A 27631-nucleotide genomic window follows, 5' to 3' on the forward strand; every position below is an offset into this window, starting at 1 on the left:
TCGCCCCCAAGACATCCAGTCACCACCCCTCAAGCACAGTCGTCCAAGTTTCTTCGACTCTCGGATGCCTTTCCCGGCGGCCAACAGCCGGCCCCAACTGTCGGGAGACTCTCCGGAGCTCGCACTTGTGTCCCGGCTGCAGACGCCTAGCCCCGGGGTCTACCCTTGCTCGGTCACCCGGTCCCCGCCCCGCCGCTCCTCCTGGCTCCGTTACTCGGCCGGGGTTCCCACCGCGCCACGTGCCCAGCCCTCCCCACGGCGCGCCCCAGTCCCGCCCCGCGAGCCGAGCGGCTCGGCGGCGGCGGCGGGCGCGCAGCTCGGGTTTCGGCCCGCCCCCGGCGCCGGCGTGACCCCTCCTCCGGGGCGCGGGCGGGCCAGGCCCAGCTGGCCGGCGCCCCGCCCCGCGGCCGCGGCTGCGGACGCTATAAGAGGGCGGCGGTCGCGGCGCGCCCTGCGCGGAGCCCGGAGCGCGATGGTCTGCCGCCGCGGCGCGGCAAGATGCTGGATGGGTCCCTTCTGGCGCGCTGGCTGGCCGCGGCCTTCGGGCTGACGCTGCTGCTCGCCGCGCTGCGCCCTTCGGCCGCCTACTTCGGGTAGGTGCCCGCGGCGGGCGGCCGCGCGAGGGCGGGCGAGGGCGGCGGGGCCGGACGGGGGCATCGAGTCCGGGGCAGCACCCGCCAGGTGCTCGGCGGGGTGCACGGGTGGCTTGGAGTTGTTAGTTGGCAGCGAGCGCGCCTCTCGGTCCGCAGGTCGTTGCCCGCCGTGCGCCCTAGGTAGAGGGGCCGGTGTCCCCGACGGGCTTGCGAGGGGCCGCGGTCCACGGTGACTCCCGAGTCGCCGCAGCCGCCTTAGGCCGCGGTATTCCTGCCAAAAGGCTGGAGCCTCCCTGGCCCCTGCCCACTACCCCCCTTCTCTTCTGGAAAAGTTAATTTAACAACAACAAAAAAACACGTACAAAATCCAGATGTTCCTTGCACTGAGCCCCAAAGGGGAGAAAAAAAACCCTCCAAGCTGGAGAAATTTATTTTTCTTGCGCTTTCTTCTGGCGCCCGCCCGAGCCCGACTCCGACCTCGGCCCTCGGGAACACGTCTGGGAGACCTGGTCCGGGGGGTGATCGCCGCCGCTGTCCCGCGGGGTCGCCGCCCGTACTCGCTTGTCTCTGCGCTAGCAGTTTTGCCGCGTTGTTGGGCGTGTTTCTTCGCCTTTAGTTCCTTTCGTCCCTCCCCTTCTACTCCTTTCCCAGGTCTGGGATGCCTGAACCCAGCGGTCTTTAGAGGGATACCCTCTGCACTTTGAGTTCGCCGAGGTCCTGGGTGGCACCATGAGAGGCAGCGTCCCATCTTTCTCCGCCCTCCCTGCTTCTCACCCCCGCACCCTGGGAGCCCTGGTTGGCCCCTCAGATCGCAACCCTGGTCCTAGGTGCCCTGAACTGCTCTTGGGCCGCCGCCCTTCGCCGGTCACCTGTTCCCTCGCCCCTGGCTTGCGGTGCCCGCTCGTAGCTTTGTGGCCGGCAGAGGGCCCCGTTGGTCCAGGAATCTGGCACCCGCCAGGGCAGGGAGAGGCGGCTGGGCCGAGAAGCCCTGCAGGTGTATCCTGTTCTCAAAGAAAATAAAATATTTTCATGGGAAAATTTCCCTTTGTGTTTTTCTTTCTCCTCGTTTCTCCTTGTCTATCCATTTCTTCTGGGTTGTCTTCCAGGGTCAGTTCCATGTCTCGGTTCCCAGGGTCTCTCCCACCCTGGCTTCCCTGGCTTCCACTGTGGATCCAGCCCCTGGGCCTTGGCCTGGCACGCCCCTGCACGCCATCTGTGCAGCCCTAAGCCTCACCCGCGGGCAAGAGGGAGGGCTGAGGATGGCCGTCTGGCCACAGGTCCGCCGTGAGTCACAGCAGCCCATCAGCCAGCTGTGCCTTCTTCTCTTCTGGCCCAGCCGGGCTCCTGACACGCCCTGGGCTTGCATGGGCGGCCACTTGGCTCCTTCTGGGATCTCTTGCTGCTGGTCTTGTGGCCCCAGGATTCAGAATTTACAGATGATGGGGTTAGGGTACTGGCTGCACTGCCCCTCGTCTGTCTCTCTTTCTCATCCTCTCCTTGTTGTCTCTAGACCTTGTGCCTTGGTGAAGTCTTCTGGCTAGGCTGCTGTAGGGGTCTTGGCACCCTTTGATTCAATGGCAGGGTTTAAGCACAGGGCAGCTGGCTCCCAAGCAGGTAGGTACTGAAGACATCAGTATTGCTATGGCTTGGGCCAACCTCTTCCTAGCTCTCTGCCCCAAAGGGCTCCTCAAGGAAAGCTGAGTGCTCTTCTCCAGCAGCTGCCAGAGAGACCCACTTTCTTGGTTTGGAGGAAGAACTCTAATAGACCAAAGATGAGCAGAGTGGATACCTGTTGAACCAAGAGCCTAGGAGGATGGCTAGCTGACTTGGGCCTCTCTCAAGCTGACTTTTGAGGAGTATGTATAGTGTTGCTCTTTGGATGTTGTTGTTGTATGTATGTATTGTTGGGGGCACAAGGTGTGTCCTAGGCTGTTCTGTGTCCAGGGGGGGCCCACCCCTGCCTCGATCAAGGAAGGAGATGAGTCTGGAAACCCTGAAAGGCCTGGCGGCCTGGAGCTGGAGGGGGAGCCTGTGGGTGCCACCGTGAGAATGTGCTGTGCTTCCCAACTAGAGAGGGAGTAGAGAGTAGGGAGAAGGAGTTGGAATCTGGGGCTCTCCTCTCCCTTCCCCCTCTCCAAAGCTCTGCCTGGCACGGAGGCTCCCAGGCAGGAACACGGCTCCAGTTACAGCCCAGGAACCCAGAGAGGAGAGGCTGGCCCGGGGGAGGGTCACGTGGCTACAGGAGCCCTCCCCACCCCCTCCCAGAGCTGCAACCCAACCCTACAGCGCTGGCTGCCCTTCCCTTCTAGAGGCCTCTGGCCACCCTGCTGCTGGACCCCTCCAGGCTGGCCACCAGCCATGGGGAAGGGGCTCCCCTCTCTTCTTCCCTTGGCTCAGCTTTGCATCCCAGTCGGTTGAGCGGATCAGCAGGTGGCAGTTCCAGTAGTTTCTTCCAGAGCTGCTGCCTGCTGCAGGCCTGTGTTCCAGAGGCTGGTCGGAGGTCACATGTGGGTTGGGGACACAGACACAGACCCTCTGGAGGCTTTGCTTCGTTCACCCTCTACCCCTCTCTGGAAATCGACGGGTTAGAGGCTTGGTGTGAGCCGCAGGGGTCAGGAACAGACCCGGGACACTGTTTCCCCGCTAAACTGCCCTGGCATCTAGAAAGGAGGCCCCAGACTAAGTGGAGGTAGGGATTAAGAGCTCCTGCAGAGGCTTCTGGGAGCTTGGAGACTTTCACCCTGTTTTCTTGTAAAGAACTAGGAAGTGCGCTATAAGCCTTAAGACTCGCTTCATTTCTCTGTTCTGGCCGTGTACGTCGATTTCTCCCAGGGAATGCCTGTATGTCCCCTTCTGAAAGGCAGCCTCACTTGGGATCACTAGGGACTCTTTGGGGCTGTGTGGGATCAGAGCCTACGAAGGCCCTCTTTTTGTTATTGAATATAACTCACATCCCAAGAAACGCCCCCCAGCTCAGTGGTTTGGGGTATATTCACAAAACTGTCAACCATCACCACTGTCTAATTCCAGAACATTTTCCTCACCCCAGAAACCTCATACCCACTCAGCAGTCACTCCCCGCTCCCCTCCCTCCAGCCCCTGGCAACCACTAATCTTTCTGTCTCCATGGATTTTCCTACTCTGGACTCCTTGTAGAAGTGGGACCATACGCTCCGTGGCCTTTTGTATCTGGCTTCTTTCATCGGGTGTCGTATTTTTGGAGGCTCATCCATGTTGTTGCATGGATCAGTGTTTCACTTCTTTTTATGGCCAAATTGATTGTACAACAGCAAACCTGTTTGTCAGTTGATGGCTCTTTGGGTCGTTTCCACCATTTGGTTATTTCTAGTGATGTCGCTGTGACTGTGGATGTACCCCCCCCCCAACATATCTGTGTTTTCAGTTCTTGGGGAGTTCCTATCTAGAAGTGGAATTGCCAGGTCCTCAGGCAATTCTATTTTACACTTCTTGAGGAACTGCCAAAATGTTTTCCCAAGTAGTTACAGTATTTTATATCCCTCCCATAAAAGTACAGGGGTCCAGTTTCTCCATGTCATCACCGCACACATTCTGTTTTTCTCATTGTTGTTTTTAATTCTAGTCATCCTAGCGGGTGTGAAGCGTGTCTCCTTGTGGCTTTGATGGCTGACGACACTGGTTGCCTTTTGTAGGCTGTATGTTTGGTTGGCTGGGGTTTTGTTGTGTTCTTTTCTTTTCTTCTTCTTTTTTTTTTTTTTAGACGGGGTCTCTTCATTATTTAGCCTGGTTGTCCTCGAACTCACTAACTAGTATAAACCAGGCTGGCTTCCAACTCAGAGAGATCTGCCTGACTGTTCTGGAGTGCTGAAATTAAAGGGATTAAGGGGCATGGCTTTTGCAGGCTTCTTTGCATCCCTCCTTTGGAGAACCATCTGTTCAGTTCTTTTGCCCTTTTAAAAGTTGGGTTATTTGGTTTGTTGTTGTACATGAGAGCTCTTTACATATTCTGGATCTCTCCTAGATAGAGAAGTTTTATTTTTTGACTGGAAAGCAAATGGGTTCTTTCATTCCATACACAGAGGTGGTGGTAATCCTTACCTGCCGTTCTTGTGCCTGCCCCAGCCTGACTGTAAGGGTGAAGGCGGCATCCTTTATTCATAGGAATTCTGGGTGTTCAGAAAACTAGAAGAGAAAGATCCCCTCAGGTCAGAAGGGCAGGAGCCTGGAGCCTGGATGGGAGTACCCTGTGGCCATCTGCCCAAACCTGATGGCTGTTTGGACTAGAGGCACCCGGTAGCCCCTAGAGTCAGGGAAGGCTGGGAAGGGTTCCAGACAGGATGCTGGGCCTGAGAGCTATATGGAGCCTTCACTGTATGTGTTGAGGCGAGAAAGAGGTTACAAAGAAACCAGGGGTCTGGGTCCAGCCAGGAGCCGAGTAGGCATGAATTGAGGAATCCATGGAGGCTTAGGGGCAGATTGGAAGGTCAGGCCTAGGTCAGGGTTGGCAGTTGTACTTGGGGTCAGGTGTATCCACGGAGCTGCTGGGCTCAGAACACTCCAGGATGCTCACAGGTCTTTGGAAGGTCAGCAAAGTGTGGCACCCAGGCAGTGGGGCTTTGTAGGGCAGCAATGGGCGCAGAGAGGCTGGCCTTGGAGGCCTCTGCCAAGGGGCTCTGTGGGTGAGACCTTTTGGCAGAGGATGTGGATGAGGAGAGAAGAGCTCCCTGTGGCCTGCTGAGGTGGAGGTGGAACCAGCATTCCTTTGCAGCTCCCTGAACAACAACCTTTCCCCGCCCCCACAAGTGGCCAGCTGAAGTTGGAGTTGCCTGGCTTCCCAGCTAGGCTGTGTGGCAGGTGTGGCATTAGCCCCAGGTAGGAGCTAGTTATCTTCATTCTGCCTTAGCAACCCCTTACACCTTCCCACTCCAGTTGCCCCTGAGTCTCCCATCTGCATGTTCCTGGAATTGGGGGGGGGGCGGGTTTTGCCTTGGACACCCTCACACTAGTCGAGCTCAGACCCCCGGACTAGTGTGCGCAGTGTCCCTCGTGTGCCTTGAGGGAATAGGAAATGGTGTTCAGCAGCAATGTGGTGGGATTTAAGGTGAGGCCAGCCCGGGGCCACCTGGCCCCCCTCAGCTGTGTGAGCAGATGTCCTACTCACAGCCGGCAGCCGTCTGGATGGGGAGACAGCTGACCTAATCTTACTCCTGTCCTCACCATACGCTCTGCCTCCTGCCTTTGTGGCTCGGGGTGCCTGTCCTGGACAGGACCTGGTAGGTGCCGGGCAGCATTTAGGTGGCCTAAGGCCCCAGGCACCTTCTGCCTGAGCCTTTGCCTCTCTGCCAACTCCCAGGTTTGGCCATCATGGGTAAGGTGTGCAGGTAATTTGTATCCTAGGAAAGAATGTACAAGGATAGATTCCTCCCGGGGAGGCCCTGAACCCTGGAGTGTGATGAGCTGATAAGGGGTAGGTGGAGGCGGGGTAGCCAAGCCCGCCTGGCTCCTTGCTGGAAAGACGACACCTGTTGACAGGCTCCCTGCACTTGCCCTCTGAGTCCAGCCTGCCGGGCACCCGCTGCCTTTGTGTATTGTACCGTGTGGCGGGTGCCCTGCTGGTGCCCGGCTGGCTGCAGCAGGCTCTGGGCAAGGCACAGTTGTCTGTGTAGTCAGGGAAGCTTCTGGCATGAGCCTTAGGTGCCTGTAGATGAAGCCAGGCCCCTTGAAACACATAAGTGGACTGTTTAGGGGGGAGATTCTTGCTAGGAAGTTGGGGTGAAATCAGCTTTTGCCTAGCTTACTGTTTCCATGACAGACCAGATGTATTGCTCTTTGCCTGATTCAGCTCTGGAGCATACAGGAGGGTCTCCTATGAGTCTCTTCTTAGCTGTTCACGGTATCCCCTAGGTTCTAAGGCCAGTGGAGGACCCTCTGTTCCCCTGGGGGTGTCTGCCTTTCTTATTGATCTCATAGTCTAGCCTGGTCTCCTAACCTGACTGGAGTCCTGACTTCACCTACTAAATGTGTCTTAGAAGAGGTGTGGCTGCCTGCTCCAAGCTCATGGCTCCCCAGCTGGCATGCCACCCTACCTTCTGGCATGTCTGAGGTCATTATGAGGAAGTGGCCTGGGCATGTGGATGAACACTCATGGGCAGCCATGCTCTATGAGGCCATCTGGGAAAATCAGAACGTACACCTATGGCTGACTGCCCCCATGGCAGGTGTCAGGGGATAGGCTCACTGTCCTCGCCGATCTGGGTGGCTGCAGACTGCCCTGCCCCTGTGACCCACAGGCCTGGCCCCTCTGGCAAGGTCCCTGCTGGCCCTATGCCCCTGCCCACAGGAGGAAACCCAGCTGCCCAGCTGGCAGCCTAAGTACCTTGGGTCAGGCAGCCGGACGAGGCGATGGAAAAGGCAAGCCGCAAGTTCTGCGTTTGTTTTTCATCTCAATACCTGAGGTCGGAGCAGCTAGGGGAAGTGGGCTGGAGGTCTGGCCCGGGACAAGATGCTTGCTAGGAGCTCCGGGAGCCTGAGGATATTGGGGCCATCTGCATCCTGGCAGATGGGGATATGGAGATGGGAGCACCCTAGTCACAAGGCTGGGAAGCTAGGGGTATAGAGCTCCCGGGAGAACTGCTGTGTAAGGTCATGGCTGCTGAGGGGCGCACAGATCTGCCTGCTTTCATTGCCTAAGGCCTGTGGCTGGCCTTTCTGAAGGCTGTCGCTGGCCTCAGAGGTAGCTGTTCTGGGAAGTTCTGCTCCTATCTTCCCAGGGGCCAGCACGGCACTGGGGCCCCACAACATGCGTGCCTGTGATGGATGGGGTCTGCTGGACAGCACCTTGGATCCCAGGGTGGTAGCTGGATGGTACTTGTCTACCCCACAGTCCCCAGGAGCTTGGCTCCTTCAGGGCAGTGGGCAGTGAGGGAGGGAGACTGGATGGTTGCCCGTTTGCAGCCTTCGACCAGTGTCTCTGTGGAAAACATCTCTGGCCTTGTCCTGGGCGCATTGCCACCCCCAGGGACTTGGAGGTTCTCGGGCTGGAAGCTGGGCTGCGAGAGGGCGGAGGGTTAATCTCAGTTCCGTCTCTCAGTGCTGGAATTTGTTTTGATTTTGTTTCACACAGAAATTAAATGCTGTCTGGCGGAGCTGAGGTTTCCTCGGCTGGGCGCTGTGGCTTCTGGAACTGTACCCTTGGCTCCCTCCACCCTGGCCCAGGAGAGAGCTGGTTCCCTGGCAGGGTGGCCCAGGGGTGGCCTGGCTTGTTGGTGGGATGGAGGACTGTGGGAGCAACTCTGGGGGCTTGCTGTCATAAGGGGGACTGCCCATCTGTCTGCCCTGCTCCTGTTTGGGGGAACAGCTTGGGCTTCAGAATTGAGATGCACTTCCGTCTTGAGCTATCCTCAGCTCTTGATCACCAGCTAGTGCTCCACAGAAGCTCCTAGGTCCTTCAGCTATCACAACCTCAGGCCTGTCCAAGACTCAGGAGCAGTCACTGACTATGAGCTCTCTAAAGAGCTAAAAGGGTCTCCGCTAAGTTCCTGCAAACCAGTGAGGGGCAGGTTCTTGATAGCCCACCTTTCAGCACCCTCGGGGATCAACAGTCTTACGTGGGTTCTACTCCGTGGAACTTTGTGGGTTGGATTGGCAGTTCTGTCTCATGTGGTTCAGTGTGCTACAAACGTCTTCCTTCTTTCAAGCTGATCTTATATCTTATATGGCTGCCACTTGAATGATGGAGAAGGCAGGAGAGCCAGGTTGGGATGGCTTGGGTTACTGGGGTTGTGTGGGCATCCCCTGGAGACCATGTTGGGTTTCTTGCCAAGGATGCAATCTTAAGTCAGGTCTGTTTGTGGCTAGGTTGGGAGCTGCTGTTGGATCCCGGTCTTACCTGGCTTCTCCTTCTAGACAGTGCGTCTTGGCCACGTTACTTTAGCCTCTGTCCTATAGAGTCCTGTCTGTGTATGGAGTGAACACACCGACCAGCCCATCAAAATGAGAACATCTGTGGGCACAAGTACCTTAGTTGCAGCAACTGAGATGGACCACACCATCTTGTTGAAATGAGTTGAAGCTGGATTTGTGTGTGTGTGTGTGTGTGTGTGTGTGTGTGTGTGTGTGTACATGTATGCCTATGGGCATGTGTAAAAGTGCGTGAACGAGTGTGTTTCTTTGTGAATGCGTTTGTGTTGTATGTGTCTTGGTATGTGTGCGCGTGCACCTGTATGCATGTTTCTGTAGGGTTTCCTGTGTATATTGGTGTGTATGTGTGTATGTGCATATACATGTATGAGGATGGTTAATGTCAAAACTATCAAAGGCCAATAAGGCGAAGCCCATAGATATAGACCCAGAAAGATTAAACAGTGTTGGCTTGGAGCCTCTCACAGGAGAAAGGACGGCCCGGGCCAGTGCCTGACATAGCAGGGAACACTCAGTGAAGACTTCCCAACAAGCACTAGGGCACCTGATGATGATCTGAGTCTCCAGCACAGCCCAGGGTCCAGTCTTGCTTGGATTTAACTTATTCTGAGCTTGAGACTATCATGGCTACAGCGACCTGACTACCTGACATGGGAAACATTTCTGTGGGCTGTTGTTGGATTCCAGTCTGTACAAGTGACTACACACCAGCGTGGTGTGTTAATGCAGCAAGAATTTGTTCTCTGTCAGTTCTGGAGACTAGAGGTCTGAATTTAAGGTATTGGCTCTTCCCAAAGGCCCTGTGCAAATCCTTCCTGTCTCCTCCGGGGTCCCTCACTGTTTTCTTTTGTGTGGCGTGTCTTTGCGCATGTGCACACGTAAGTGCATGCGTACATGTGAATGTGCATGTAGAGGCCAGATGTCCACACCAGATGCCATCCTCCACACTGTGTTTTGAGACAGGATCTCCTGCTGAACCTGAAGCTCGTCATTAAGCTAGATTGGCCATCAGGACCTAGGGATCCACCTAGCTCAGCCACCCCACCTCAGCACTGGCATTGCAGACGCATGCCACCATGCCAGGCCTTCACATGAGTGCTGCAGCTCTGAACTTAGGTCCTCATGCTTGTACAGCAAGCCTTGGACCCGCTGAGTCATCTCTCCAGCACTGCTTACAAGGACGCCCTCTGCTCATTTCGGGGGACTGGACTTCAGGACTCTGACCTTCATGATAGCTGCAGATTCCAGATGGCTCCTTGAGGCTCTGGGTAGATGTCTGTCTTGTGGGGTCACCATTTACCCCCATCTCCATGTTTTATACTTCATTTCACATTGTTCATGTCAAAGACAACAACCAGCACATAGCCAGGGTAACCAGGCACGCGTGGAAAGGCAGCCACAGCCACACCAGGCTCTAGAGCACCACACTCATGCTTGCTGTGCTTTAAGTAGAGGGTGGGGGAATTGCGATGAAAGCAGATAGGCTAGGAATCTCTGTACAAAGAGAACCCACAAAAAAACTGACCCAGCAGTTTGGAAACACCAAACAACCAGGGGGGAAAGTGCCAGTGACAGATGGATTGAGAAGCAGATTCAAAACAGCTGAAGGGAATTAGCACGCTGGGAGCCGGTCAGAAGAAATTACCCAGAGCTGGTGGAGAGGCAGACAGATGTGGGACAGGGGCGCTACTTCCCTGCTGGGAAGGTCCAAAGCAGAGGAGAGAGCTGAGCCGGACAGGGCTGATGTTCTGAGGGAAAATAAAGCCATGCAGAAGAAACAGTGGATGGGTAAAACCCAGACAGAAAATAAGAGTGAATTTCACAGGATTTTATTCAATTATGGTACATCTGTGAATACTGAAGACAGTTGTGGAAGAGCCAGAGAGAACAAGACACACATGACACGATGTTCATGGGAGCCAAGGGGCTGACACTCACTTTGGCGGCTCTCCCACCCCATCCTTAGAAGTACAGAGAGAATGGCCTCTGTGAAGTGACAGGGGAGACAATGCTGACTAACCTGATGTTTCCTTGGCCCTGAGCTGTACCTAAAGTACATAATAGCATATCCTTGGTGGCAAGGATGTGAACAGGTGACTTAAACTTGCATTGGGCTTGAATGAGTGACAACCTTCTGTCAAGGAGAGCTGAGAAAATGGGGGGGGGATATTAACTACTAAACTGCAAATGAAAAGAGGGGAAGTTGGGGGGGGGGAGTCCCTAAAATGAATAAAGAGAAGGTTTAAAGCGGACAGGTGTGGTCCACACCTGGATGAAAGAAAGCAGCAAGCCAAGACCATGACCTTATTAGGGTCAGCACTCCACGGTTAGACTGAGCAAACAGCAAGTGAGCCAGCACAGTGTGATGAAGGCTCCTAGTGAGACACTCATCAAAACATCAGGATGTGGGAGTTGAGAGCATGAGCGGAAACACACCAACTCGGACACAGACAGCGGGGAAATCTAGAGAGACAAAAATCGGACCGGGTTTAGACTCCGGCACAGCCTTGAATTGGGAGGCAGAGTCTGTGTGAAAGCCCAAGACTGTGACTTGGCTCTGTATAGCTGTCTGACGTGGTGATGTGAGCTCTGTAGGATGAACTCAGGTTATGAGTTGGATTCCGTGTTGATCCATGTATGCTTCTGACTCAGACTCTGTATGATCTAAGGCTGTGACCCGGGCTCTGTATTGGTCCATGGTGCTGTGACGTGGGCTCTGTGTGGCCTGCTGGGGCTGGAGATGAAGCTGCAGGTTAGCCATGACTGGAATGGTGACCGTTGATGCCTTCTGTGCTTGAGTTTGAGGTGGAGTGAGGCTTGGAAGCACTGAGCGGAAGTCCGCCAGGAGCAGTGAGAACCTTTTAAACAAATACAAAGGCAGCCGTGGGAAGACAACTGACCGTGGCAGAGTCGCTCTCCTGGAGGCAGAGTGTGGCCGTGGCTGCACCTGGATGAAGGGCCAGGAGAACTCAGAAACCCTGTCTGATGATGTAAGGCGGGGCAGCTGCTTTGGAGAACACGCTGACAGTTCCTAGAAGGTCCCTGGCCCAGCAATTCCATCCCAGGGACACACCCACGAGCAACAAAACAGGTCTACAGGATCTCTAAAAGGCAGGAACAATCCCAGTGCCCATCCATCAGTGAATAAACAAGCAGCATGTCCTTCCACACAAGGGAATGTTTCCTACTAAAGTAAAGGACTCTCAATATTCTTTATCGTGGGTGAGCCAGGAGAGCGTGACCGAGTGAAATAAACCAGCCACAAAGGACAGCTGTGTCCTGGCTCCATTCATGTGAAGCACTCACTTGGTGAAGTGCTTCCTGTGCAAGCACAGGGCCCTGGATCCCCTAGGACCTATGTAAAAATACAGGCATGAAGGGGTGTGTGTGTGTGTGTGTGTGTGTGTGTGTGTGTGTATACCTCTTACCCCAGGGTTGGAGACACAGACTGGAAGGTTCCTAGGGCTTGCTGGCTAGGCATTCTGCCCTCCTTGGCAAGCTCTAGATTCAGTGAGAGACCCTGTCTCAAAACATAAGGTAGAGGGCTGGCTCACCAGGTAAGGGTGCTGGTTGCCAAACCTGGTGGACTGAGTTTGAACCCCAAGACCCACGTAGTGGAAGGAAGGAACCAACTGCGAGTTGTCCTCTGACCTCCACACATGCTCTGTGGCACACAGACACCACCACCACCCCAGACAAAGAAATTAAAATTTTTAATGTTTTTATTTTATGTCAATGCTGTTTTGTCTGCATGTGTATGTGTCCCACATACATAAAAGTAACCATGGAGGCTGGAAGAGGGAGTCAGATCCCCTGAAACTGGAGCTACAGACAGTTGTGAGCTGCCATGCAGGTGCTGGGAACTAAGCCTGGGTTATGTGTAAGAACAATAAGTCCTTTTAACTACAGAGCCAACTCTCCAGCTCCTAAATAAATATATGTTTGCCGGGCGGTGGTGGCGCACGCCTTTAATCCCAGCACTTGGGAGGCAGAGGCAGGCGGATCTCTGTGAGTTGGAGACCAGCCTGGTCTACAAGAGCTAGTTCCAGGACAGGCTCCAAAACCACAGAGAAACCCTGTCTCGAAAAACCAAAAATAAATAAATAAATAAATAAATAAACAAACAAACAAATAAATGTTTATCTAAGTAAATGTTTCTGTTTGCTTGCTTGTTTGTTTATTTTGAGATAGGATTTAACACTGTAGCCTTGGCTATCCTAGAACTAGACCTATTGTCCAGGCTGGCCTTGAACTCAGGGATCTGCCAGCCTCTTGTTTCCCAAACCCTGGAATTAAAGGTATGCACCACCACACTCAGTTATGGAGGAAGTCCTGAATTTGATGCTATTATTACACGTATCTGTAAATGATACATCAACAGTCCTTAAGTGTGTGGATTTAGTGGGAGGTGATTTATATCAGTATGAGTGTGACAGGTGACAAGAGAAGAGGTGGCAAAGTGGAGTGAGAACTCTCCCAAAGAATTGGCTCAAGCTGTTCTTAAATTCTTCCATCGGATGTCAGCTCTTCCAGGGCATATCAACAGAAGGTTCACTAAGAACTGAGACTCAACAGAAAGAGCATGGAAGAGAAGGGCACACAGGTGAGGCCCCCAGGCAGAGTCTAGTCATGCAGAAGGTAGAGCCACCCTGACCAAGGCGAGTTCTCTGGGCTTTGCTCCAGAATAGAGGCACCGCCAAAGCTGTGGCCTTCTGTGCCTCTCCTCTGCAGATAAGGGGGGTGTTCACTCCCCAAAAGATGCAAGCAACTCTTGATTATGTGTGGCTTTCCCTGATGTGTCTGGAAGAAGACCCAGAGAGCTGTTGCACCCTGTTCAATGTGTCTGGTCCTGTCACGAATGGTGTGATGTCAAGAGCTGGCCTTTGATGTTCCGGAGTGACACAGACTGTCTGATTCAGCCTCGTAGACACTGGGAAGATGCTAGCTGCCTCATTTCCTTCATGAAGTGGTCCAAAGTCTGGGCACATGTGTGGGTACCTGTTCCAGCTCTTGCCTCTCTGTTCTCTAATGTCTTTGGGGCCATTCTTGTGTCAGGTTGGCTGCATCTGGATGACAGATTTGTGACGTTGATTTGACTGTATTTCTGTCAGCTCTTAGAGGGCTTGGCTGTATGTTTTTATACCTGCTGCAGGGGCCCAGATCAACTCTTAGCTAGCCAAAGACCACAATGATATGGGCTGGGAGGCTGAGTGTGGGATATAGTCAGCTGATGCCGTGACACTATGCTGAGGACTCTCACCGCTATATGGAAGCAAAGGAAAAAAAATGGCATTGGGGTGGAAAAGATATCCTTGCACAGTTAGTGGGAGCATAAAATAGTTAAACCATTCCCAAGTAAATTAAAAATAGAACCAGCCCTCTCCCTTCTGGAGGTCTCAAGGCAGTGAACTCGGTGTTCAAGAGCCTGTATTCCCACATGCTCTATGAGGGTGGGCACTGTCCAGCTTCTGTTCTGTGATGACCTCACTGGCTCTGCACAGACTGCTCCAATAGTCACCCTGCAGTAGATAGACCTCAAACTTCCACCTCCTTCATCGAGATTTTGTATCTTTTTACCAACGTCTTGCCCAGCACACCTGGTAACCACTGTCCACTACTTCTGTATTGAGCTTTTTCTCCTTGCTCTTCTGAGTGTACTTGTCTTTCTGTACTTGACTAACTCCACTAACATAATGATCTTCAGTTCCTAAACGAATGCCATAAATAAACATAAATGACATGATCTCCTGCATGATGTGGGTGTGCTGTGCTCTTGCTGTCTGTGTAGAAGTTGATGGACACCAAGGATGCTTCCATTTGTCCGTTCTTGTGACAATGCAGTAAACAGAGATGTAGGTGTCTTCGATGTAGTGAGTCCATTTCCCTTAGATGTATGCCCAGTAGGGTAGCTGGAACGGTGGTTGGAATGAGCATGACCCTTAGGCTCATATGTTTGAATATTCAGTCCACACTTGGAACTGTTTGGGGAGGATTAGGAGCCATGGCCTTGTTGCAAGTGGGTGTATCACTGGGCTTTGAGGCTTCAGAACCCCATGCTATTTCCAGTTACTGCTCTGCCTCATGGTTGTGTCTCAGCCTCAGCTACTGCTCCAACACCATGCCTATCTGCCTGCTGCTATGTTCCCTGCCATTAATGATCATGGAGTCACCTTCTGGAACTGTGAGCCATCAATAAACTCTATAAATTGCCTTGGTTATGGTGTTGTATCATAGCCCTAGAGGAGTAACAAAGACAGAGGATCTTACGATAGTACTAGTTTGGTTTTGTCTTTAGGGACCTCCCTGCTTTCTTCCACAATGGCTATACTAATTTCCATCCTTTCCAGTGGTTCTTATTGAGGTTTTGATTGACATTTCCCTAATCATGAGGAGCAAGGAATGTTTTCCTTGTATGAGGTCTGTTTTGGAGTCATCTCCTTGGTTAGTTGCTGTTGTTTTTGTTTTTTATGTGTACTGGTGTTTTGCCTGCAAGTATGCTTGTGGACTGTGACCAGACAGCACCCACAGAGGCCTGAAGAGAGCATTGGGTTCCTAGAGATGAATTACAGACAGCTGTTAGCTGCCATGTGGATGCTGGGAATTGAACCCAGGTCATTCGGAGGAACAGAGTGCTCTCAATTACTGAACCATCTCTCCAGCCCACCTTGGATAGTTTTCAAGGGGTTATTTCTTGCTACTAAATTGGACGCCAGCTCCTTAAAGTGTTTCCTCCTGCTCTGCTGGTGTCTCTTTCTCTGTGGATTGCTTCCTTGTCCTGTAGAAGCATCTTGCCTTGATACAGTCCTGTTTTCTGTTGTTACTTCCATTTGGTGTGCTTATAGGGCCATGTGAAGACAACAAACAAAACTACCAAGATTAGTCATTTCCCTTTTATTTTTAGTAGTTACTTTAGACTAGGATTTAGGTCATTGTAATTCACTTTTGGTCTTCGTCATCTTCTAGGTTTATTTATTTTATTTTATGTGTATGAGTGTTTTGTCTGCATGAGGGTATGTATACCACACACGTCTAGTGCCCGTGGAGGTCAGAAGAGGGTGTCAGATCCCCTGGATTTATGGATGATTGTAAGTCACCATATGCATTCTGGGAATTAAAACTCAGTCCTCTGCAAGAGCAACAAGTGCTCTAAACCCTCGAACCGTCTCTTCTGAGACAGGGTCTCTGTCACTCTGACAGGCCTCAGTCTCACTTTGTAGCCGAGTTCTGATCCTCCTACCTCTACTGCCCAAGTGCTGGAATTACAGATGTGTGCTCTCATGCCCGATCTATAGAACCCATGGTTTTGTATGCCAGACAGGCACTCTGCCAGTGAAGCTGCAACCTCAGCCCCCTGTGTAACCCACTGTAATTGGTGTGTGTCTGTCTGTCTGTCTGATCAGAATAAGGGACCTATGTGTAGAGAGATACAGAATCATAGACAGACATGGTATGTATGGACTTTAGTTGCCAGAAAGACCATGTAGAAAGAGAAACCCACACCCCTGCCTGGAAAGATGTGTGTGCCCAGCTGGGTGACTGTGCTGAGCTGTGCAGCTGGCTCTGTCTGCCATGTTAGGCCAGACACCACTAGGGCTGGGCGGCAGCTGCATTGAGCCTGGCAGCAGGTGCTCTGTGTGTGGCAGGCAGCTGGTCTGGTGGGTAGGGCCTATGCCATGCCAGGACAGGATACAGGGGATGCTGTCTGGGCTCCAGGGCCACAACCTCTGGGTAGACAGCCATAGAGGCAGGCACTTGCCACGTGTTTGCAAAAAAGCCATCTGTGCCCAGGGACGCACACAGCTGTGCGGGAAAGAATGTGCTCCCCCTCCCCAGGTGGCCTGTCCTGAGTGTTTCCCTCTGTCTCCAAGCCCGTCTGCAGGCTGCGGGGCATGGCATCTGTGGGGCGTTGGGTGGGCTCCATGTTGGCACAGGGCTGCTCACACCAGGGCACAGTGGATGAGGCAGACCCAGCCCTTCCCTGCTTCCTTCTTGCACACTCTTCCAGCACTGCATCCTGTCGCGTGTGAGGGCCATGCGGCACAGTGACTTAAAATCTTAATATCTTATGTCCCGAGAAACCTATGGCATGTTATTAGTCCAAAATGCATGGAATGTACCCACCCTCCCAACATCCCAGCTCAGGCCAGCACACACTGGAGCCTAGCTTAGTGGGTCAGAATCAACACCAAGCCTGTTTCTTCGTAAGCTGACCTCCTATGTCACTTCTGAGCATTGGTGTTTCTCTTAGGATCCTGGGGCCAGCTGCAAGGAGCTTTGTGCTGCACAGTGCACAGGAAAAAGCAAAAAGCAAATCCACAGTACCATCTTTCCTGGATTCCTGTCACTTTTGTGCCATTGTAAAGTCAAACTTTTCTACGTGGGGACCTTGTCTTGGTTAGGGCTACTTTTGCTGTGGTGGAACATTATGACCAAAGCAACTTGGGAAGAAGAGGGATTATTAGGCTTATTTCTCATCACTGTGTATCAGGACGTCAGGACAGGAACTCAGACAGCAGGACCCTGGAGGCAGGAGCTGATGTAGAGGCCATGGAAGGGTGCTGCTTACTGGCTTGCTCCTCATGGCTTGCTCAGACTGCTTTCTTATAGAACTCAGGACCTCAGCCCAGGGGTGGCCCCACCCACAATGGGCTGGCCCTCCCCCATCAATCACTAATTGAGAAAATGCTCTACAGGATTGCCTATAGTTGATCTTATGGAGGCATTTTCTCAGCTGAGGTCCCTCCTCTCCAGCGATCCTAGCTTGTGTCAAGTTGACATAAAATTGGCCAGCACAGACCTTCTGGAGCTCAAATCTCTCCTCACCTCTCTTCTTCTCTTCTCTTCTCTTCTCTTCTCTTCTCTTCTCTTCTCTTCTCTTCTCTTCTCATCTCCTTTCCCTCTTTCTGTTTTTCTGTCTGGGTCACGTTTTTTGGCCTAGGATGACATCGAACTCGTAATACTCCTCCCTCAGCCTCCTAAGTGGTTGGGATGTTTGGGATCTGCCTGTGCCATCATGTGCTGGTTTCTTTATTTTCAGTGAAGATGGGCACCTGTGATCTAAGAGCAGTTGTATTTTATTTTTTTAAAGTGTTGTGTGTTGGGGGTGGGGAGCACACATGTGTGCCACAGAATGCGTGTGGGTGTCTCATGACAACTCTCAGGAATTGGTTCTCTCCCTCCACCATGTGGGTTCTGGTATCAGACTTAGGCTGGCAGGCTTGGCAGCAAGCGCCTTAACCTACTGAGCCATCTCATTGACCCCTGCACCAGTCCTCTCTTGTGAAAATTTTTTTTAACAAGTTCTTTCTGTGTAGCCCTGGCTATCCTGGCACTTGATCTGTAGACCAGGCTAGCCTTGAACTCACAGAGAATTGCCTGCCTCTGCCTCTTGAGTGCTAGGAATAAAGGCGTGCGCCACCACTGCCCAACTATTTTCATTATTTTTCAACTAATACATAAAAAAAAATTGTGTCGACTAAGGGGGAGTCAGTGATGCTTTCATATTGCAGGTGTTGTTTGGTTTTGAAGACTAAGCAGTCTACTAAAATACCTTAGTTCTTCCATTTTCAAAATCTTTCTAGCTTTTTGGGACACAGTGCATGACTGGCATCTATTATGTTGGTGATGCTTGCATCCCAGTGTCTGAAATACCCAACAGAAACAACTGAAGGGGGGATGTGTTCAGGCTCACTGTGTCAGAGGGTTTCAGTCCGTCGTGGTGGGTGAGGCGTGGTGAAACAGTGTGGCCAAGGCTGTTTACCTCACTCTGGGCCAGGAGGCCAAGGATGTGAGCCTCGGCATCCAAGGCCACCCCTACGGCCTATATCTACCAGCCATGCCACACTTCCTGGAGCTGCGGAAGGCTCCCAAAACAGTGCCACCTGCGGGAGACCAAAGCATGAGCCCAGGGCATTTTACACACAGAGCATAATGCAGTCACTTTCAGAGAGCACCACACTAGGACCTCTTACTTCTGTCTGCTTTTTGTGATTATCCACACATGTGCACACACGCGCACACATGTGCGCACACATACTCACACACAGTCATAGAGTTAGGTTTATTCTGGGAAATAAGTTGAAAACAGCTTTCAAGATTGTCTGTTGTCCTCTTATTTCTGGGCCCTTTGCAACACCCCAAAAATTTTTAGTTCTTTTAGGTATTCAGATACATCCACCCCTTACACCTGCACTCAGTCTCAGGGAAAGACACACTTCATCTTAGTGATCTTATGACCCTTCGTCTTTTCTTCCAGCACTCACATGGGCTATTTTTGTGGTCTCCTAGCAACCTTGCCCTGACTAGGTGGTCCCCGCCTCCTTCCAAGCCCCCTCACCCAGACACTCCAAACCCCCAAATCCTAGCCCTATTTCTGTGCCCCTGAATGTTGTCATTCTGATGACATGCCTTCCAGATATCTGCACTGAGTCCATCCAGAGTTAAAAAAAAAAAAAAAAAAAAGGTTCTGAGAGAAAGTCAGCCCCAGCAGGATGGTAGAGGGGCAGGCTGGCCCTGGTCTCTTCAAGTCCCTGTTTACATGGTGGAATTCAGGGGCACCCTGTCTTCAGTCCCCTCAGGCAGAGCATGGACTGATGCTGTCTGGACATGTCCAGGCTCTCCAGGCATCGGGGATGCTATACAGTCTCTTTCAGCATTCGTTCCTATCCCTTTTTTCCTTTCTGTTTTTGCTTCTTGTTTGTTGTTCCCCTCTACCTGTCTAAAAGCTAGCTCTCCACATAACCCTTAGAGTGCCACTAACAGTGAAGGTTTGGGGCTTGCTTCTCCAGGGGCCAGTGTGCCCACGGTCCTGAGGCCGAGACACTACCATAGTCAGATCACATGGCGTCCAGAGAGGCTTCAGGGGGTCAGGGAGAAGAGGGAGACCAGGACACTTCTGGCTGGTAATAACCCAGGGGAGGAGGGCAGTATGGACATAGCCTGGGGTCCTGGCCCCTTTCCCACCGTAGAGTCCTACACTGCTGTGCTCTCGAGAGTGACTGGGGACTGTCTTTCTCCGTCAATGCTGGAGTCAACCGTAACTGTCGGGACAACTGCAAAGCTGTTAGAGGCCATGCCTGGGCACCAGGAGGGCCTTGGGTTCCACGGGGGTCCCTTAGGCATTCTGTAGGGGACAGGCAGTGCTGATAGGTGTGACAGCAGGCAGCTTCAGGGAAGGTCTCTATGCACTGCCTGATTGGCTGAGTGTACTGGTTCCTCTGTTCCCGGGGAGACAGCCCAGACAGTCCTCCCCCACTGTGATGGACACTCACTCTCTCCTCTCTGTCCCTAGACTAACAGGCAGCGAACCCCTGACTATCCTCCCCCTGACGCTGGAGGCTGAGGCTGCAGCCCAAGCACATTACAAGGCCTGTGACAGGCTGAAGCTGGAGCGCAAGCAGCGTCGCATGTGCCGCAGGGACCCGGGTGTGGCCGAGACGCTGGTGGAGGCCGTGAGCATGAGTGCCCTGGAGTGCCAGTACCAGTTCCGCTTTGAGCGCTGGAACTGCACCCTGGAGGGCCGCTACCGAGCCAGCCTGCTCAAGCGAGGTAAGCTCTTGCTGGCTCCCCTTCAGCCATACCCTCCAATCTCTCCCTGGCACAGGTGTGCAGGTGGCAGCTTACCATCAGCTTTGACGGAAAGCCTCGCACCTCGGGCAAATCCTCCTACTTGCCCCTTCTTCCACTGGGCACAGGAGCTCATGGGAGTCTCTTCATAAAAACTGGAGACTTGAGGGAATAGGGGTTAATTCAGTGGTAGAGTACTTGCCTGTATATGTAGATGATAGATGATTGATAATAAATAGATGATATATAGACATGGTAGGTAATAGGAAATATACAAATAAATGATTGATAGGTAGATGATGCTGAAGATAGGTAGGTGGATGGATTGATGGATGGATGGATGGATGGATGGATGGATGGATGGATAAAATATGATACACAGGTTAGTAGAGACACAGGTCTAAGGCTGGATTTGTCAAGGACCCCAGGAACAGGCCAAGACTTTGGGGACCTGGTTGAGATCTGTGACTACCAGGCTAGAGGTACCACAGTAGGCTCTGAAGCTTTACCCACTCCTTAACCTGTCCTACACTACTGAAACCTCGGCATTTCTCTCCAGGTGCCTACCAAAGGCACATGCCCCAACCCCTAACCTAGCCAGCACACATGTGAAACTGGGCTGTGGGTTGCAAAACTGCCGTGCCTGCCTGTCCACTGGGCCTCACTAACTCAACTGCTGTCCCCAGGCTTCAAGGAGACCGCCTTCCTCTATGCCATCTCCTCTGCGGGCCTGACGCACGCACTGGCCAAGGCGTGCAGCGCAGGGCGCATGGAACGCTGTACCTGTGACGAGGCCCCAGACCTGGAAAACCGTGAGGCCTGGCAGTGGGGTGGCTGTGGAGACAACCTCAAGTACAGCAGCAAGTTTGTCAAGGAGTTCCTGGGCCGGCGCTCTAGCAAGGATCTGCGAGCCCGAGTGGACTTCCATAACAACCTCGTGGGTGTGAAGGCAAGCTGGGTGGGGTGCAGGGGCAGGATGGGTGGGGCGCAGGGCAGGATGGGGGCACTGTCAGGTCTGAGAGGAGCTGGGCCTCAGTGAGTATTTTAGCATCAGGCACTAAGTAGACCTACATAGGGCAGGTGAGAGCAGCTGGGTCCAGGGAGGCTGGGCATGGAGTGGATGAAGAGCCGGTGACTAGCTGGGGGAGTGTAGTGTGAGTGGGTGGGGCCCAAGAAGAAGAGGGGCTGGGAGGGGGCAGGAGCTGGCTCTTGTAGCCATGCAGTTCCAGCCAGGCAGGGTCCTGGAATCCTGCTGAGCTACGGGACAGATGGGGTCACTGGTCATGGAGGTGCCTTGTGGTGGTTGAGGGAAGGGTCTTCTTCACTCTCTGCTCCTGTTCCTGGCAAGGCAAGGGCCTGGGATCGTCTCTATGGACAGGCTGCCCCAGAAGCTGGTGGTTTGTATCCGACGGGCTAAAGTGACTTACAGAGTCACCACAGAAGTAGAAGGTAGCCACAGTCTAGTAGATGGGAGGTTCCAAGGAAGAGCTAAGGGTACAGAACCATTTGCCCAGGGTGCCCAGTAATGTGTGTAGCCAAGACTCTGTTCTGAAAGATGGAGACCCAACTCTGAAAACAGGCAAAAGGGGGATTTTAGTAGCTCTCTAGAAGGTCTTTGGGGAGCATGGCCAAACTCTGGAGTTGCTTGGCCTCTTGAATGTCTTGGATATCACGTCCCTGAAGCTCCTGGTTTACCTTTGCTGAATGGGAACAAGATAGAACCCCAAGCACCCCCACCTCATCTTTGAATGACCCAAATGTTAGACTCTAGCCTGCACTTGGGAAAACAGGGTCCATACCCTCCTTGGGAGCTGGGGGCCTTTCCTCCTCCCCTTGCCTGGCTCTGTATCTCCAGTCTAAGGAGGACAGCAAGGTAATTAGAGCCCCTCCTGCCCTGAGCTCCTTGTTATTGAGTAATCGGAGTTCTGAATCCCCCACTTATTAAAGGATTGGTCTGCCTCCTTTGCAGCCAGGGCCTTCTCAGGGCTAGGCTAGTGGGGAGGGAAGCCCGGGAGGGCAGATTCAATCTTCAAGGCCGAGCTGTTCTTTTCTTTCCTGCTGGACCCTCCCTCCCCACCTTACCCTTTTGAGCTATTAATGAAAAGTCAGAATGTGTGAACGTGCTCCCTCAGCTTACTGCTCCCCGGCAGCCGTGCTTTAATTAAATCTGCCCTGCTTTCTCAGGAAAGCGTGCTTAAGTGGGACTCTGGTTGCCTGGCAGGAGAGTGAGGAAGTAGCTCCATTTCTTAATCCCTCTCCAATGGACGCTCCTGGGGGCCAGCTTGGGAGCTCAGCTTTGGCTTGGGGTCCACCTGGGAAGAGGTTCCCCCCTCCCTGACATTCTTCTGCCCCACAACTCTCTGAGATTTGAAACAGCATTTGAAAGGACCCTGGGCATGAGAGGCCAGGCAGAAGATCCCTCAGGCAGAGCCCTGAGAAGGGAAGGGCCTGGCCAGGGTTCCCTGGCAGTTTACCCAGACTTGGAATTTTGGTGTTCAGCCATGCCTGCTCCTACCATGGGGCACGGGGTGCAGCCTCTCCTGGGAAGTCAGCCCTGGAAGCTCTTCTAGGAGCAGCATTTCCTTAAGAAGTTACCTTTCTTGAAGCATATTTTCCCCCCTTCCTGTGCATCCGCATCCACCCCTCATAGGCTGGCCCTCAAGGGGGTAGGGCTTGAGTTTGTATGTCCTCGTGGAGCTGGGTACTGAGGAGGATTGTGATCAGCCAAGACAGCCCCGAGGGAGCCTTGTCTTCACCGGCCCAATGAGCCACTGCTAAGATCAGAAGTAGGAGTCCCTGGCAGGGCTGGAATTATTGATGGTAGGGCAGGAATGGTTATAAGGTTAGCCAGGAAGTGTCTCAAAGGGTTGTGGGCCAGCCTGTGCTCCTAGAGGTGTAGAGGTCCGTCCTGGAAATCAAGGCACTGGCCTTAAGGCCTCTGTCTCTTGGCAGTCCTGACTGGAAGGGAAAGAGCCAGCCTGTGATCCTGGCTGCTGGGCTTCCTGTGTGCTGCACAGTGCTGACCCCTGCTGGCCAAGGGTTGCGCAGTGGGCAATAAAGGTAGGCAGAGGTTGGGGCCTCTCTGATGTTTCTGGGCCTTCCTGGCATGCTCCTCATGCTTCCACTCCCCACTGCAGGTGATAAAGGCTGGAGTAGAGACCACCTGCAAATGCCATGGCGTGTCTGGCTCCTGCACAGTGCGGACCTGTTGGCGGCAGCTGGCGCCCTTCCACGAAGTGGGCAAGCACCTGAAACACAAATATGAGACGGCGCTCAAGGTGGGCAGCACCACCAATGAAGCCACGGGCGAGGCCGGCGCCATCTCCCCACCACGGGGCCGGGCCTCTGGGTCAGGAGGTGGTGACCCACTGCCCCGAACGCCGGAGCTGGTCCACCTGGACGACTCGCCCAGCTTCTGCCTGGCTGGCCGCTTTTCCCCTGGCACTGCAGGCCGCAGGTGCCACCGTGAGAAGAACTGCGAGAGTATCTGTTGTGGCCGTGGCCACAACACCCAGAGCCGTGTGGTGACGAGGCCCTGCCAATGCCAGGTGCGCTGGTGCTGCTACGTGGAGTGCAGGCAGTGTACACAGAGGGAGGAAGTCTACACCTGCAAGGGCTGACCTCAGGCCCCGTGGCCCTGCCACGAGCGGCATGGGCTTTGTACACAGCACCAGAAGAATTCTCCACCCGCAGGAGCTGACCCTGGCCTCTGCCAGCCTTTCCGCAGGGATTGTAGTCTCTGCACATAGTGCACGGGGTCTTAACCTGCAGAGTGAGCCCTGCAGGGCCAGCCTATCCTGCTGCCTGGGGCACAGGTGTCACAAACAACACAGAAGGTCTGCAAGGAAGGAGAGGTGCCCCTAGCACACTTGGGTCCTGGTATGCCGACAGCTGGTTGGCTGTCTTCCTTCTCAAAGGCCCAGAGGGCAGGGCTGGCCCCTGTCTGGCCTCCTCAACCCTTTTGCTTATGCCTTGGGCCCGAGCTTCCTCCCCTTGACCCGAGAGCGTTGCAGTAATGCTTTCTCAGTTGCCTCCTCCCTGACACACCAGTCCCTAGAGTACAGCCCTTGTCAGGGACCAGTGTGTCAACTGCCCCCTCCCTGCCTCTTGGCTTCCTCTGAGGCTTGGAGGGCAGGTGCACCATCATAATCACATGGCTGCCCTTCTGGGCCAGCAGCCTGGTGCCAGCACTGTCTTCAGAGAGCCAAACCACTAGGAGAGGGCAGCCACTCCGTCTCCAGGGCCCAGCCTCTGGCCCTCTGACCCTGAGCACTTCCTTGGAGTATCAGAGACTTTTAAATTATTATTATTTAACTAATATAGTAATTATTATTTTCTCTATCCCCTTGCCTCCTAATCTGTGGCTCTTTCCTCTGACCTGCCCCCGGGCCAACCAAGCCCCGCCTTCCGTCCCTCTGTATTCTCCCTGCTTGCTCTAGTTCGAAACCACTAAATCAATGTCATGTTTGGAAAGAAATGAAGCAATGGGGCCTAATCATGGCCCTCAGGGCTTTTGGGAACCTCCCCCCATCCTACCTTACCTGGGGTTCAGAGGCCCTTGGTGTGGTTCTGTACCCTGCAGGTGTAGTGACCAGGTTGCTGGATATGGATTGTGGGGTCTAGGGTGCTGGAGGCATGGGCGTGGTGACAGAGGCAGGATTAGCTTTTCGAATGTCCATCTCAGGAAGCCACGCTTGCTCTGTGTCACCAAGGGAGGTATGGAGGGACAGACACACTTGCTGTCACCAGGTCTTGCTGATGTCTACACTGAGCTGGTGTTGCGTGTGCGTGCATGGATTGTGTGAGAATGTGAGTGTATGTACTCGAGCTGTCGTGGCCAGCATCCAGTTGGCCTGTGCCCTCTGCAATATGGTGACTCCTTGGTTCCCAGAAAGCCCAGCCTTAGGTTTGTGTGGGAATCCCGTGGATGTGTGGGCTAGAGTGTGGGCAGTGAGGCAGGAACTACTGAGGAAGGGGTGGCTCCCCTGGAGTTCCAGGGGTCCAGAATGCCCAAGCCTGGGGTGGTGGTAAGACTGTGTCTTAAAAGGAAACCTATTTATGTGGATGAGGGCCTCTGGTCCCTCTTGGATGTGTAAATAGCAAAGTTTATTCTCCTGTGGTTTGTGATAGCCCACCGACGGATGCCACGTTCCCAGGATGAGAACCTGAGCGGCATACACAGCGACTGGTGGGTAGGGAGGGCACCTCGCACTTCTCGGAAGTCTGTACCCAGTCACGCTGTCACTACCGTCTGGAGCTTCATCCCTGTTAGCTCCGGAGAAAGGAGCCTGCCAGTTCAGAGAAAGAATATTTTTATCGAATACCACATTTAGCTCTATGTCCTCAATATTCAGAAAAGTATTTTTTAAAACAAGGCAGAATGAAAATGTCTGCCGGCTGGTTTGTTTCTGTATAAATATATACTAGAATGTCTTTCTGGATGAAGCAACTCCCACAGGCCAGAGCCTCTTGGATCTTCTTTTCTGTGGGCAGTCGGGTGAGCAACTGCCCCGCTCCCTCTGGCCACCCAGTGTATGCTGGCTCCGAGGCCTGCTGCTGGCCTCCCTGGCAGGGCGACGGACACACAAGGGAGCGCGGTCTGTGTGTGGAGTCCTGTGCAGCCTGTGATTTCTCTACCTCATCTGTGTGGCGAGTAGGTGTGAACCTGAGTGACTGCAGAGAATGTATTTATTTAACAGCTTTGTGTAACAAAACCAGAAACAAATGGAAACACTAAATAAATGTATTTTAAATTATAGACAACCTGAGTCTGCTTCTTTCACAGAGGTCGTGGGGGAACCTGAGAGGACAGGGAAGAAGAAGATGTGGGAAAGGCCTGGGGGGTGCAGGAGGAGGAGGGAAAGGGAGGCCTGGGGGTGCAGGAGGAGGAGGGAAAGGGAGGCCTGGGGGTGCAGGAGGAGGAGGGAAAGGGAGGCCTGGGGGTGCAGGAGGAGGAGGGAAAGGGAGGCCTGGGGGTGCAGGAGGAGGAGGGAAAGGGAGGCCTGGGGGTGCAGGAGGAGGAGGGAAAGGGAGGCCTGGGGGTACAGGAGGAGGAGGGAAAGGGAGGCCTGGGGGTACAGGAGGAGGAGGGAAAGGGAGGCCTGGGGGTGCAGGAGGAGGAGGGAAAGGGAGGCCTGGGGATGGGGAGGAGGGTTCAGACTGAAAGAGAATATGGGAGGAGGAAGAAAAGAAGGAAAAAGTATCTTTCTGTCAGGAGGACCCAGGGTGAAGAGACTTGCTAACCGTGAAGGACTGATCACCCTAGTCTGTGTGGCCATCCCAGATGCCGGTCTCTGTCTCCTGTGCTGAGGCTGGGTGGGAGTTGAGGCTCTTCAAGGAAGCCTTCTCTAATCCTGTGGCCTAGGAAGGGACCCTCCTAGGTCTAAGGGACTATGGAGCATCTACTTGATCAAGATGTTCAGATCTGTAGCCCTGCCTCCATGCTGGTCCTTCACTGAACCTCTCTGGTCACAGACTGAAGCCCACCAGCTGTGTTCCCCTTCAGATCCTCAGGACCCTGTGACTGACAGACAGCAGGGGTAAGGAGGTCATGGTTCCTTCCTGGGGTTTTGGCGGGCTTCATGGGGTCATTTTTCTGGGTAGGTACTGTGAGTGCTGGCTGAACCCATCTGTGCAAAGTTGCTGGACAGGCAGGACCCGCCATCAGGTAGTCTAATCTGTTTCCACTCAGGCATATAGATTGTCCACCCCCAGGGGGTCCTGGTCATTCTCTTGGAGTCTTGGCTGCCAGGTATGTAGGCCGTATCATTTTTGCATAATGTCCCTTAGGCATCTAGCATCTTATTCTTTCAGGATCAATGAGCATGACCCTGTGAGTGTAAGTATGCCTATGTGTGTATGCCTAGGTCTGTGTGCCCACAGATGTCTATATGTGTTCAGAGGGGCCGTATCCGTAGATCTGTCTGTATGTGTTTGTGCATGTACACATAGGAGCCATGTCCCATGTCTGTGTCCACATATCTCTTTAACTTGTGACTGCACGTGGCACCCATAAGCCTGTCCTTTCATGTATATGTGTGCATAGATATGTGTGTGGCACATTGTGTCTGCATGTGTGACGTGTCTGCATGCATATTTGTTTGTGTGCATATGGTTGCAGTAGGGGCACAGTGCAGGCTGTAGCTCACTTCCTTAGCCCCTACACAGTCTTTGCCTTGCACAACCATCCGCCACAGTGAGGTTTAGATCCACCTCCATCTGATTTTCTCAGTGGCTGGGCTCCCATTGACCACTGAGGCTAGAAGAAAGACCTCTCCCATTGAGTTACTGCCCCAAGTGGACAAGACACCCTTGAATCCTGAAAGGGACTTCATACTCTTGGTTGGAGAAGAGGTTCCCCAGCAATTCTTACACGGCAGGGTATCCAACCATGAGTGCTGGCCAGTGAGCACAGACAAGGGGTGGATCCCAGGAGATGATTCTTCAGTGGTATGACCCTAGGGTCCTTCATAGGTAGAGACACAGGCCCAGAGCCTGCAGGTGCTAGGGGCCAGCCAGAGACCAACCAGGCAACTCCCTGAGCTGGGACCAGGACCGGGGCAGGCATCTGGCTC

At 53.3% G+C, this 27631-nt stretch overlaps 1 protein-coding gene across 1 annotated transcript; it reads left to right on the forward strand.

Annotated features, from left to right (window-relative positions):
• The first annotated feature begins 400 nt into the window (after positions 1 to 400).
• Wnt9a (Wnt family member 9A) lies at positions 401 to 25776 on the forward strand. Its single transcript, XM_057774863.1, has 4 exons — positions 401 to 593; positions 19783 to 20039; positions 20744 to 21006; positions 23195 to 25776. The coding sequence occupies exons 1-4, from the start codon at positions 499 to 501 to the stop codon at positions 23675 to 23677; spliced, it is 1098 nt and encodes a 365-aa protein (XP_057630846.1). The 5' UTR covers positions 401 to 498; the 3' UTR covers positions 23678 to 25776.
• Positions 25777 to 27631: the final 1855 nt, after the last annotated feature.

This window comes from Chionomys nivalis, chromosome 7 (assembly GCF_950005125.1).
Source record: "Chionomys nivalis chromosome 7, mChiNiv1.1, whole genome shotgun sequence".
NCBI lineage: Eukaryota > Metazoa > Chordata > Mammalia > Rodentia > Cricetidae > Chionomys > Chionomys nivalis.

Bases quoted from the DNA above. Each gene is read 5' to 3' on its own strand.
- Wnt9a (XM_057774863.1), top strand. From the start codon at position 499: ATGCTGGATGGGTCCCTTCTGGCGCGCTGGCTGGCCGCGGCCTTCGGG. The intron at 20,040-20,743 runs GTAAGCTCTTGC...TGCTGTCCCCAG, and splicing joins AGCCAGCCTGCTCAAGCGAG to GCTTCAAGGAGACCGCCTTC. The intron at 21,007-23,194 runs GCAAGCTGGGTG...TCCCCACTGCAG, and splicing joins ACAACCTCGTGGGTGTGAAG to GTGATAAAGGCTGGAGTAGA.